Source organism: Pogona vitticeps, chromosome 12 (genome assembly GCF_051106095.1).
Source record: "Pogona vitticeps strain Pit_001003342236 chromosome 12, PviZW2.1, whole genome shotgun sequence".
In the NCBI taxonomy this organism is placed as follows: Eukaryota; Metazoa; Chordata; class Lepidosauria; order Squamata; family Agamidae; genus Pogona; species Pogona vitticeps.
Genome location: NC_135794.1, coordinates 16,221,071 through 16,234,036, shown reverse-complemented (window position 1 = coordinate 16,234,036; position 12,966 = coordinate 16,221,071). Strand labels below are relative to the sequence as shown.

Here is a 12,966-nt window from a genome sequence, read left to right as displayed (position 1 = left end):
GGTTGGGGACCACTGCTGTAAAGAATACGAGACTCTTTTTGGGAGGAGTGAAGTCTAAGAGGCCACACCAGTCCCTCCAGATTTTTTTTTTAATTTAAGAGCCTCACTTAAAAAAAACAGACTTGGGCTGGTTTGCTTTAAAAGTCAGTGTGCCCTTGCTGAAAAGGGGAACAGCACCCCATAGAGGCCTGATTCTTCTATTTTGATGGAGGGGAGAATATGCATTATGAGGGTTTTCTTCTCTCTCTTTCTGAGGGCCTTCAAAGGCCCCAAGAAGAGGCCAGGTTCCTTCATGAAGGAGCAAAACAAACAAGTACAGCTCATGGCACACTTCAGGCCACCTCCGAAAGCTCCTGTTTTTGTGCTGGTCTTACGAAGGAAAGAAAGGAGCTGCTTGAAATGTGCAGAGGGCCTGCCCTCAACCCAAATTCTCACTTCCTGCTCCCAGTCAATCGGGACAGTAAAACGCAGCGTGCCGTTCTTGTTCTTACAACAAGGATGGGAACAGAAAGACGACTCAGTGTCTGCAAGTTGGACTGCAACTCCCATCATTTTCAGCCAGGACTTGGGAGGCTAGCAAGTTAGGTAAGAGTGAGATAAACAGCTGTTTAAAAGTGGGGTGGGAAGAGTCACGATCTGAGCAGGAAGGGGATTTCTCACTCCAAATTCTGGGATGCCGCACCCCTCCTGTTCTGGTCCCAAGCTGCTCCTGCTCAAAAATCGTTGGAATCCACTTGCATGGTTTGAGCGAGTTTAGAAGAGACTCACCAGTAGTGCTTGCCTTGACTTGCGCTGCGACTCAGCCTCACCTCCCCAAACATCGCTCCTAGCCTGTGATTTCTCTCCAACTGGGAGGCGCCCGCCTCTCCCCTTGGAGGAAAGAGATTCAGCCCGAGAAACTGAAAGGACAGGAGAAGCCTGGCCACAGAGGGAATCAAGGCAAAACAGGAAAAAGGGGGATCCCTGGAGGAAAAAGCACAGAGAACGGGTAGAGGTGGGGACGGAGTAGGGAGGACAAGGCCAAAGGTCACATGGCAGCTGGAAACCGTGGGAGCCAAAGATGCATGCCATCCTGTCCAGGGATGTACATTTTTCCAGCTTGAATGGCTGGACACACACACACACACGCACATGCACACACATTACACTTCATAAAACAAGTTTCATCAAATGTGTTTCAGATGTCCAAGTCAGAAAGGACCACAAGTTCTGCGCAAGGCATAGGATCAGAGACAAGAAGACATTACTTTTTTCGGACCAGAACTCACAGCGGCCATGCTGGTTGTGGGGCATGGGCAGATTCTGGGAGTTACAGTCCAAAAAAAGTAATTCCCCCATCCCACTTCTGAACAAGACAGCAAGCAGCCTCCTCGCCAACAAAGTGCATTAAAATACATTGCTACCTCTTGGAGAACGTGATACGCTAAACATCAAAGTCACACACACACACACACCCTTCACTGCTCTGACCGAACACCTTCTCTCCTAGCCACCTGCTTCCTCCCCCTCCATCTTTCACAAGGCAAGGAAGTGGTGGGGTCTTCCACCTGTCTCTTGTGCAGGGAAGCAAGCCAAAAATGAGACATTAAGAGGCATCAGGAAGTTAAGGCAGCTGAAACACAGGCATTTCTCTCGACTCCATCCATCCTTGTGCTCATCCCCAGAGCTTTGAGATGAAGGAAGTCCATGAAGGCTGTAGATCCCTCACTGTTTAAGGCATATGGTGAAGGTTTGTCACCCCCACGTTTCATCGGTTCATGTCAAAAAGCCTGTTCCAATAGTAAAGGAAAGCTGGGGAGTTGCTAGCCCCAATGATAATCAGCAGCAGCAGATAAAGGCTCATCATCACAGCAAAGCGATACCTGAAGATCCATGACTGACTGGCAGGCCTGCAAAGGAGAAAAAGATAGCTATTATTAGATACTTGGTTTTTTTTTTAATTGTATGCATTTAAAACATTTCTATAAGGGACGTGGTGGCGCTGTGGGTTAAACCGCAGAAGCCTCTGTGCTGCAGGGTCAGAAGACCAGCAGTCGTAAGATCGAATCCACCTGACGGAATGAGCGCCCGTCGCTTGTCCCAGCTCCCGCCAACCTAACGGTTCGAAAGCATGCAAATGCAAGTAGATAAATAGGGACCACCTCGGTGGGAAGGTAACAGCGTTCCGTGTCTAAGTCGCACTGGCCATGTGACCACGGAAGATTGTCTTCGGACAAAACGCTGGCTCTACGGCTTGGAAACGGGGATGAGCACCGCCCCCTAGAGTCGAACACGACTGGACAAAAAATTGTCAAAGGGAACCTTTACCTTTACCTAAAACATTTCTATGCCACACTTCATCACATGAAATTCTAAAAGGGCATACAAGAAAATTAGTTATTTTAAAATCTGATACAATAAAGCTCCTATTCAAAAAAAGGCTACAGTCCCATTTACAAGCAGGCAAGCCAACTGGCCAAGCAATTGGTTTTAATAAAAGGGGGCCTCATGCTGTTTGGTATGGTTTGCTCTGTTTCTGCCCAAACAAGGAATCTTATACTGTAACTAGGGGCAGGATTTCTATGACATTACACATTTTCTCTGCAACCTACATTTGAACCCAAAAGCAAGTTCAAACATATTTATGAGTAATCTGCTTTTCTCACCAGATTACTCATAAACATATTCAAACCCACCCTTAAGCTCAAAAATAGGCTGCAGAAAAAATATGACATGTCATAAAACTCCTCCCCCATTTATAAGGTTCTGCCCTCTGACAAAACTTTCTTTCAGTCTTGGAGATTTTAGTAGGCATTGCCTATTCGAGCGTATCTTCGACTTCACAGCCATGAGGACTAGTAACTTGATTTTATTGAGGACAAAGTGGAGACTTCTCAGGAAGTTCATTTTGCAGTTCACTTTTCTGCATTTTTGGGACAGCTAGGTTCACCAGGACAGACACTTCCTCCTCACTCAGAAATCTTTTTTTCAGTGAGCAGGGGATGCACGTAGTCAGATCATCTCTGCGGGACCTATTCCACGTGGTGATTAAGGTAAAAAGATGGCGCACTCACCTCCGGCGCTGCTTCTGTGAATACACCAGCAAGTACTTCACCCGGATTAGTTGATTGTTTGTAACAACAAAATATTTCTGAGGGACATCGCCCCCTTCGCTGTTCTTCACTCTGGCTCTCTTCTTGTCTATTTCTTTAGAGTCTACACAAGAAAACCAAGGAGGTCTTCTTAGAACCAAGGTGAAAACAAGATAGCATTGATGGTGTGACTGCTAGCAGTTGGCAGCGGGGACTCACAAAAAGTTACATTAAATGAATCGAGAGTCTAAGGCAACTCCTGACTCAAGGTTCAGAAGCATTTCAAGTTAAAGTGCCTCCCCACCCCCCGTTTCTGGACTGCAGCTCCCATCAGTCTCACCAGCAAGTTCTGGAAAGTCAAACTTTGCCAAATCCTGAGTTGAAGACCCTACAGCCAATACCATAAAGAGTGGCTGGCTGTTGCAGGCAAAGCCCAGGCCTGCTGGTTGGGGATGGTGGAAGTTCTACGGACCTGGATAATGCCAGGAGGAGGGAAGGCCATTCCAGCAACTAACCTTTCTTCTGCACTTGGCATTTCACATCCGGGTGGTCAATGATCTCACAAACAGCAACGCAGCTCAGGAGCGGGCCCATGATACTTCGTTGCCAGCCCAGACCGTGGGGGCTGTAGAGAAGAGCTAGGCTCAGGTCACTGGTCAGGTACGTGCCTTCCCCAAACAAGGAGGTCTGGAAAAAAAACAGGAATCTGTTGCATATCAAAGGATCTGCACACTGGTATCCAGCCCCACTTCCCCCAAGCATCAGTTATTTACAGAGGTAGGGAAAGTTACTTCTTTGCACTATAGCTACTAAATTATCCCATACGGTATTAAGGGTATATAAGGACCACTGGGAGTTGAAAGGTAAATGTCCCAATCTCTGCATTTAGTGCAATTCTGCCATCACTGAATTACAGCAAGATCTGTCATTCCACGCAAGTGAGAACAACAGAAACATAAGGGAGGACACTCTGGCTGTTGATAGTACTGGAAGGCTCTCCTTCTTGGCAAATTCCCCCTTGGCTGCAAAGTTGGCTGGATGACCCAAAGGACACACACTCAGCTTGACCTACCTCACAGGGCTGTTGTGAGGATAACATTCGGAGAAGAAAACCCACATTTGCCCCCTGAAGCTCCCAGGCCAAAAGTTGGGATACAAATATAACAGGCGATAAATTCAACGCCGTGACCACAAGGGTTTACATGGCTTTCAAAGGGGATTGGACAAATTAATAGAGGAGAATGTGGTGGCTACTCATCACGCCTGCAGGAGCAGAGGTGGCATACCTTTGGATTGCCAGTTACAGGAAAACAGCAAGACCAGAGCTATTGCTAACACATCCTTCTTGTAAGCCCCCCACTCTCGAGGCATTTTGTGGGCTGTCCAGTGGCTATGGATGGAAGAAGGCTCTAAGTCGAAGATCTGGCAGGGTGCAATGAAGACCACTCCCTTACCCTGTTCAGATGGCACTGTAGCCCATTGTGCACAATGGAGTGGAAGTTCTCAAGGCGGCTCCCATGGAATGCATAGATGAGGTCTCTCCCCGCCTTGGTCTCCTCGAATTTGGCATTCATCTGATTGAAGTAGATTATTTCAAACAGGAAGTCTGGCGCAGGGACTGGGACGCTGGGTGCTCCTGTCAGCTCTTGGATCCTTGTATACTTCAATGCCATCAAGACACCAAGGTTAGTCACTTAAAGGCACAGATCCACAGAGTGGGAAGGGTGGGAAATAGATTTCCTTCGGGCATCAAAGGCTCAGAATGGCTGTCAAAGAAGGTGCCCCTGCAATGCTCACAACCAACGTGCTGCATTTTCTCACAAGATGTTAAATTAAATAAAGAGAATCTAAAGTACCACTGCACAATCTGCTACTCAAACTTTGCTAAGGATACCAGAGGGCGGGGGGGGGGAACCTTTCACAAGGCAAAGTCACCTCTGGACTACAACTCCCAGAACCATCTAGTCAGGGATTCTGAGAATTGCAGCCCAAAAATTAACTTTTCTTAGGTCTGCTTCAATCACCTTAGCCTCTGGATGTATTTATTATATTTTAATCTTCTTTAACAAATAGGGACAATTCATCATCATACCACCTGAACACATTCTCTGTTCGTTAAGCATTTGCTTGCAAGCTTCATTTAGGCTGAGTATTGATTTGACCTTGTGAATTCCTCCACCTGCTATACACCCTCTTCAAACTGCCAACTGGAAAGAATACATCTGACCCAAGAGAGTTGCTCTATTCTGGGTGAAGCACTTAAAAATCATAACAATTTCAATGGAAGAGCACTAAGTAAGTCCTGAAGCTCCTCCTAATCTTAAATAGGACTTTTAAAAGGAGCAGAATAACAAATCAGGGCCTTCTCAGTGATTGCACAAAGGTCTGGAAGCCTTCCCAGAGATGTTCGTCCCAGCCTTTCTCTGTTGGCCTTTTCACTGCTGGGTGTAGCTGATGATTATTCAGAAGTCAACTGTGACCATCCAGATTTTAAGGGTTTCTTTGACTAACTGCCCTGCTAAGGGTCTTCTGCTGGTCGTTATGATTGCTACTGCTATATAATTATGTATTTACATTTACATCCCGTGTTTCTCCCAATACCAGGACCTGAAACAGCTCATAACCTACTTATAATATAGATGCCACTAGTAACAACACAAGTGATAAAATATTTATAGTTATATTTATTTATTTGATTGACTGATTTATATACCACCCGTCTGGCAGCCAAGGCCATTCTGGGAGGTTTACAACCAATAGACAGAGCAACAAAATAACACTTCATTCAGGGGCGCAAATCAAATCTCATAAAGTGCAGTGAAAACAAAGATACAATGCAATAAATTACAAGCCTGAAAACCGTAAATACATGGACCATGGCGGTGTGATGGATGTTATATTATTGGACACTGTTGTATCATGCTGTTGTTTGTTCAGGGAAGGCCTGTAGAAATAACCAGGGGTTTAAAAGCTTTTTGAATGTGCCCAGTGAAGATCTGGTGGAAGAGAGTTCCACAGTTGTGAGGCTACGGTCAAGAAGACCCGATTTCTAGTAGTTGTTTTCCAGGTCTTTCTCGGGGTCAGAACTCTCGCTGCCCTGCCTGCAACAATCTTATAGGATGGGCAGACCTAACGGGAAGGAGGTGCTCAGCCAGATATCCAGATCCCAAACCGTTTAAGGCCTTATAGGTTAATACCGTATGATCATAAAATTGAAACTTAATATGAATATATTTATTCATTTATTTTTATTTATTTATTACAATTAAATGAACTAGCAGGATGGGCAGTACGTACATACATACATACATACATACATACATACATACATACATACATACATACATACATACATACATACATACATACATACATACATACATACATACATACATACATACATACATACAGTGGTGCCTCGCATCACGACGTTAATTCGTTCCAGCGAAATCGCTGTAGAACGAAAACGTCGTGATGCAATTTTTAAAAGCCCATAGAAACGCATTAAAACCAGATTAATGCGTTCCTAGGGGCTTCAAACTCACTGTCCAGTGAAGATCCTCCATAGCGCGGCCATTTTCGCTGCCTGTGCAGTGAGGAATCCGTGCGAAAACACAGCGGGCGGCCGAAGCAGGGAACCGATAATCGCAAAGCAAAATTCCCCCATAGGGAACATCGTTTTGCGATTGCTTTTGCGATCGCAAAAAGTTTGTCGTGATGCGATTTCGTTGTGGGGCACCACTGTACATACATACAATAAATGTGTGTAAGGTTTATACAAGTTGCCAAGGCTAACTGCGGATAAGCTGATGAGGTGCCCAGGTGTGTCTTGGCCATGTGCCCGGACAGGTACAAAGTACAACCAAAATGTGCCCCAGCACCCTCCTCTATTAAGCCCTGTAAGTTATGCAGACTTTCTGTGAACATCAGTAGGATGCTGGATATCATATTAAAACAACAAAATAAAAAATATATAAATTTCCTTCAGTGGGATCCAGTGAAATAACTTTTTTTGGGGGGGGGGAGGGAATCTATTTCTTCCTAGCTCCTTATTGGTTTTCTCTCCTCTGCTTTACTTGTTCTCACATTATCAACATTCTTGAACAGGACGTATTTCAATTTGCTCAAGTATATTTTTGGCCATGGATTTAAATTTGAGTACCATCTATTTTGTTGAACTGCAGTCAAGCCTCTGCTCATGACCTGAGTTCAATTCCACAGGGCTTGGGTTGGTGGCTCAAGGTTGACTCAGCTTTCCATCCTTCTGAGGTGAGTAAATGAGTACCGTGCTTGCTGGGGCACAAAACGTTTGCATCACTAAACTGTAAACTATTCAGAGAGTGCCTTAAGTGCTGTGGGGCAATATATAAGTAGCACACTTTGCTTTGCTTATTGTTCAAAAGGCAGGATCAGCCTTTTACTGAATTTTTTTCTTTCAGGTTAAAGGGCTCAACTTTGACTAGATAGTGATGCCCACTATGCACTGAGTTTCTTACAAGAGATTTAAGATCCCTCTCCTTTCCTAAATCTCTTTGGAGCCAGCTTCAATCCCAAAGTTCAGTCCCAAGATTACCCCCAGGTTCCGTTTCAGGAGCTAAGCCAAGTATGCGATCATTGTAACGTAAAGATTCTCACCTCTTTCTTGCTGGTGCTTTGTATCCGCAAGGCCTTGGAGGACAGCACCCACCACAGCAGTTCCCAGGCCCTTTGGTCTGCACTGTGGGTGGACTCAAGCAACTCCTTCAAGCTCACCAATGCATTTGCATCTGCAAGCTGAGAGACAAACATGCTTAGCACACATTTCTGGTTTTTCTCGACCATCTCAAATGGGTTTTTCTCGACCATCTGGGTGCCCCCAGGTCCAATACAGACCTAGAAAGTATCCAAAGCCTGCAGTCAATTAGTAGAAACACTTTTTGGGGTGTCACTCAAGGCATAGGGGAACCTCAGCCTGGTTCTAAAGAACAGTCATCTTTTTTCTTTTTAAAAAATTGAAAAATAAATGCTTAATTGGTCAAAGAAACTGACTCCATGGACCACACCAGCAGGCAAGAGCAGCTTGAGACACAAAACACATTATGGTTTCAGAGCCAAAAGATCCACAGCCCTGTCCAATGGGAACTGTGAGGGAAGTGTGTCGTGCATAAAGCTGCCACCTGAAGACAGGGAGAATAATTTGAAAACTTGAAAACTATATTGACCAACACCAGGCAGGGCCAAAAACACAGAACGGGGAGTTTCTGGCAAGCCTGACTGTCACTTCATCTAAGTCAATATATTTGTTGTTGTTTAGTCGTTAAGTCGTGTCCCCATGGACCAGAGCACACCAGGCCTTCCTGTCTTCCACTGGCTCCCTGAGTTTACTGGATATCAAAGCTGTGGATTTCTTCATACCAAACTCACATTCTATAGCTAAGGTATGACACTTTTGGCTGCAGGAAAACTTTCACCCCTCGCCATCAACTGAACACTGCAAAAGGATGCTACATGCACAGAGAAATATGTGAATCTTCCAGGAAATATGATTTTTCACAGCCCAGGTGAGCCAGAGATTCACTAGGATTAACAGGACTGCACAAAAGATAGTCTCTGTGTTTATAAATGTGTTGCGTTTATAATTGAAGATCCATGAATGAGTCTATCATACCTTACAACCATCAGATTCCCACCCACAATGATCTCCAAAACAGATCCCTGTTATCAATGGCATTGTTTTCACAAGCCCAAATTGCCTGTAACGTTTCAGACTGGGAAGACAGAAGTTCCTCAGGAAGCCACACACTTCAAATATTCTTTGGAAGGAAGAAAAGGTCTTTGATGCCAAGGTATTTCCTGTCAAGGTGTTTGCCGTAGAGATGGAGAAGTGATCTGGCTCAGTGGTAGATGGCATCCTTTCTGTGCCAAAACCCCAAGCTCAATCCTTGGCTTCTCCAGCTAGGGCTAGGAAAGAATCCTGCCTGAAACTCTGGAGAGCTACTAACCATCAGAGCTGACAATATTGGCCCACCATTTTCTGACTCAATGGAAGGCCACCACCTACCTATGAAAGTGGTGGCAGGTGGAATCAATATCTGCTCCCTTATTCACAAAAACGGGATATTTGTCCCTGAAGAAATTCATCCACTTGGCACACGGGTGTCAACATGTACATGGCAATACAGTAGCAAAAGAAGAGAGACTTATTATTAGTCTCCTTGTGACACAGGACTGTCTATTTTCTGAATTTTCTTTGGCTGTCCCACTTCCCCTTCACTAAATCACAGGTATTGGAAACAGAATCCTCGCAATCCTATTCAATTCTGCATAAGATGTCACATTTTCACATGGGTTCACCAAGGCAGACAACCCAACTTGGAGAACATGACAGTACCAGTAAGGATGCAATTTGTTCCTCAGCAGCAATTATGATGCAACTCCACTGGTCTGGGAAAGCAGGTCCTCCAGGAAGCTTCAATTTCCATGAATAATTGTTTTGCAAGCACAACAGCAAAACCTGATTTTCTTCAACAAGAGTACAATGTCCAGAATCTTACTGATGTTCAAAAAAGGTTTGTATAACCTGACACAGCTAACTGCAGGCAGGTGATAAGGTGCAAGTGCATCCCAGTCATGTGGCCAGTGGTACACCCATCTGTACAACTGAGATGTGCTCTGGCATCTTGTCAATTGCCAGCCAGCTATTGTGGCATATTACACAAATCTCATATGAACTGCCAATATGATTCTGGCCAATGTTCTTTCTCCTAATTGTCAGAAACAAACACACCCGCAATGTAGCTGTGCATGCTTAGAAAACCACCTAAACTAGATGCTCCACATGAGCTGAATACCAAATCCAACCTGCTTTTTTAAATCACAAGGACACCTTCAGCAGGGAGACAACTCACCAAAGCCTCAAAATCTTTGCTCTCTTCTGTGGAGTAGAGTGCTGGAAACGGCCGAAGGACAGAATCCCGCTTGTAGCTTTGCAGAGCAGAGACAAAGAAGCTCAGTTTCAGGTCAGCAGCCAGAAGATCTTTCTGGATGGCCTCCCGGACCTGCTCTTCAACAGCAGCATCACCAGCACTTGGAACCTGCATCCCTAAAAGCCCTGTCAAGGAAACCAAGGTAAGAGGGAAAAGCCTACGTTAGCTGATGGTCCTTGTACGGCAGACCCTCAGAGATCACCCCTTGGGGGATGGCCAGGCTGTCCTTTCCAAAGGGGGAAGGGGTTAAATTGCCCAAAATACAGTCACCAAGCCCACAGCACAAGAGCATGACACATACAGGCATCTTGACACTTACACCACCCATATTCAAAGCCATACACACAAACACAACACAGCAGCAAATCGCACAAGTTCATATACGCATACCAAGGGAGAATCTATTCATGATCTGTGTGGTTTTTTTAAATACCCCTGCTTGATTCACTGTGTGTGTACTCTAAAGGAGTTTCAGATCCGCCTGACTCCCTTCAAGAATAAACTTAAAACCTGGCTATTTGGGCAGGCTTTCCCTCCTGCAGTATCTTAATTTCTTATACTTTTGCCACCTTGGATCTATAATATATGTTTTTTTGGTTTTATTGTTTTAAAATTTGTAAACCACCCAGAGTAGATCTTTGGTCTAGATGGGCGGGATAGAAATCCAATCAATCAATCAATCAATCAATCAACATCCTCATCACTGCATCTTTGTACCCAGTGAAACTATCTTTCCCCCCATCCCGCCACCTCACTAAAAACATGTCACTCAGATATTAAGAATACACAGAAGGAGAACCCCACGGAGCAGGCAACTTGTATTTCTCAGAAGGGTCTTGTATTGCAGGTCCCATCATCCCTGACTGGGACTGAGGGGAGTAAGAGTCCAGCATCATCTAGAAAGCCACAGACTGAAAACCCCTGGAGCCTGACAAGACCCATACCCTTAACCGTCGCGTACGAGGCAGAAATCCATCAAGCCTCCCCTTTTGTGCAGGCACTCTCCACAGGCTTACCTGTTGAATTCCTGTCTGGGAGGCAGCGGCTAGCCAAGAGGATACAAACTGGACTTATCCTCCTTTTCTTATGGCCATTCCCCGGAGCCCTGACGAGCTTTCTAATCTTTGTTCCCCCCCCCCTTCTCTCCCCTCAACTTCCGGGTTACCTCAGCGACTCACACCGAGAGGAAGGGCAGCAACTCCCCACCGAGGGTCGGTTCTGAAAGGGTTACTGCGCATGCGCCTTTCATTTTTGCCACGCTCAGTAACGTCAGGTGGAGCCTAGGGCTGGCAGGGTGCGTTTTTTTTCCTTTGCGACATGCCCAGTACAAGAAACTGAAGCACCAAATTTGCCCTTACTTTGCCCGCCTCACACTTCGAGCAGGCGCAGTAGCGTCCTTGGCCAACTTCTCTTGGGCATGCTCAGTAACAAGAAATGAAGCACCAGCCTTTCCTTTCTTCCAACTGGACTCGGCTCTTAATTTGCCCCCCCTTACTTTCGCTATCATTCTGCGCATGCTCAGTACCCGCCACCGAAGCCAAATGGTTTCCCTTATCCTTCACGAGGAACGTCCAAAATATTATTACAGTATTGTGGTTGTTATGAGTACATAGTTATTATCGTATAAATTCTGTAGCGAAAGTGGCCATCTGAAGTGGATTGTTTCTTCAAAATAGTCATTTTTTTGAAGAAGTAGGTGTGTCTGCAAGAATATCAGATACCCCCCCAAGAAATATCCCGAAACAAAGAAGAGAGAGAGAGACAACAACGTTGTGGCAACTGTAGAATTTATCCACAAAAACTCGTGTTGATGTGCCATAATGTTTTTATTCCCTTTCTTCGTTTTTCTTTTATTTTTCTCTGCTATATTTCCTCAAAAGAAACGAAGTATTTCTCATTGGGATAGTATGGGAAATTTCATCATCGGGGAAAAAGTCGATCTATCAACACAGTGAAGCCTACAAGCAGTATTTGAATCATATATCTAAGATTTAAAAATAAGAATAAATAAACTATAAGAAATAAGTAAAAAGAGATGAAGGGTGACCAGTGTAGTGGATAAGAGTGAGGGATTAGGATGCAAGAAAGCTGAGTTCGAATCCCCATTGGGCCATGAAAAGTCATGGCTGTCAGAACTGATAAAACCACTCCTTAAATATTACCTTCAAAACCTTGTTAGGGATGCTGTGTTGTGTGTCTGTACTGTATTGTGTGGTTATCGTAATCACAAAAGAACTCATCAAGGGCAACTCGGACAAATTGGCACAATCACCTGAATGCCAGAAATCCCATAGTTATGTCAGTGAAGAAGTGGGCAGAAGCTAGATCTGAGGCAATTCAACCTGCAAGGGCTCTTTGGCACTTTGCAGCTCTTATACCTTTTCCTCCATAAAGAGGAATCAGATAAACATGGGGAAATTGGTGGGAAAACAATAGAATGGAAAATGACAGCGGACCCCCACACATGGTCTCAATCTGATGTCTGAAGAAGTGGACCTTAAAAAACAGCAATTAGTCTTTAAGGTGCCACAATGTTTTTGTCTTGCTTTTTGTTTTGTTTATCTCTCTCTCTCTCTCTCTCTCTCTCTCTCTCTCTCTCTCACTCACACACACACACACACACACACACACACACACACACACACACACACACACCACTCACTCACTGCCATGGTGACTACACATCTCCAACAATGAGAACATGCATTGCCAAAAGGTAGGACAAAAGAGAAGATTGGTTTGTATAAATTTGCATGTGCTATTTTATATCTACAGGTGCAAAATTAGCTTGGGGGATAAATTAAATGGAATTAAAAATTCCTCTTACTCAAATGGAGAAGATAATAAACCACCCCTCTGTGTGCCTGCTGAGCCTCTCATTCAGGTGTTCCTCCCTGTGGATGAGTCACTTCCTTGTTCTGGTTACCTTT

At 44.7% G+C, this 12,966-nt stretch overlaps 1 protein-coding gene across 2 annotated transcripts; it reads right to left on the bottom strand.

The window, feature by feature from the left end:
* Window positions 1–954: 954 nt before the first annotated feature.
* Window positions 955–11,413, bottom strand: PARP16 (poly(ADP-ribose) polymerase family member 16). Of its 2 annotated transcripts, none has more exons than XM_072981633.2 (7): window positions 11,202–11,413; window positions 9,959–10,161; window positions 7,707–7,844; window positions 4,526–4,732; window positions 3,587–3,758; window positions 3,054–3,195; window positions 955–1,889 (listed from the first exon to the last, which is right to left on the bottom strand). In XM_072981633.2, the coding sequence occupies exons 2-7, from the start codon at window positions 10,148–10,150 to the stop codon at window positions 1,748–1,750; spliced, it is 993 nt and encodes a 330-aa protein (XP_072837734.2). In that variant the 5' UTR covers window positions 10,151–10,161; window positions 11,202–11,413; the 3' UTR covers window positions 955–1,747. The 2 variants fall into 2 exon arrangements, with proteins under 2 accessions (XP_072837734.2, XP_072837732.2); XM_072981631.2 differs by having other exon boundaries at window positions 11,053–11,272.
* Between the last annotated feature and the right edge of the window lie 1,553 nt (window positions 11,414–12,966).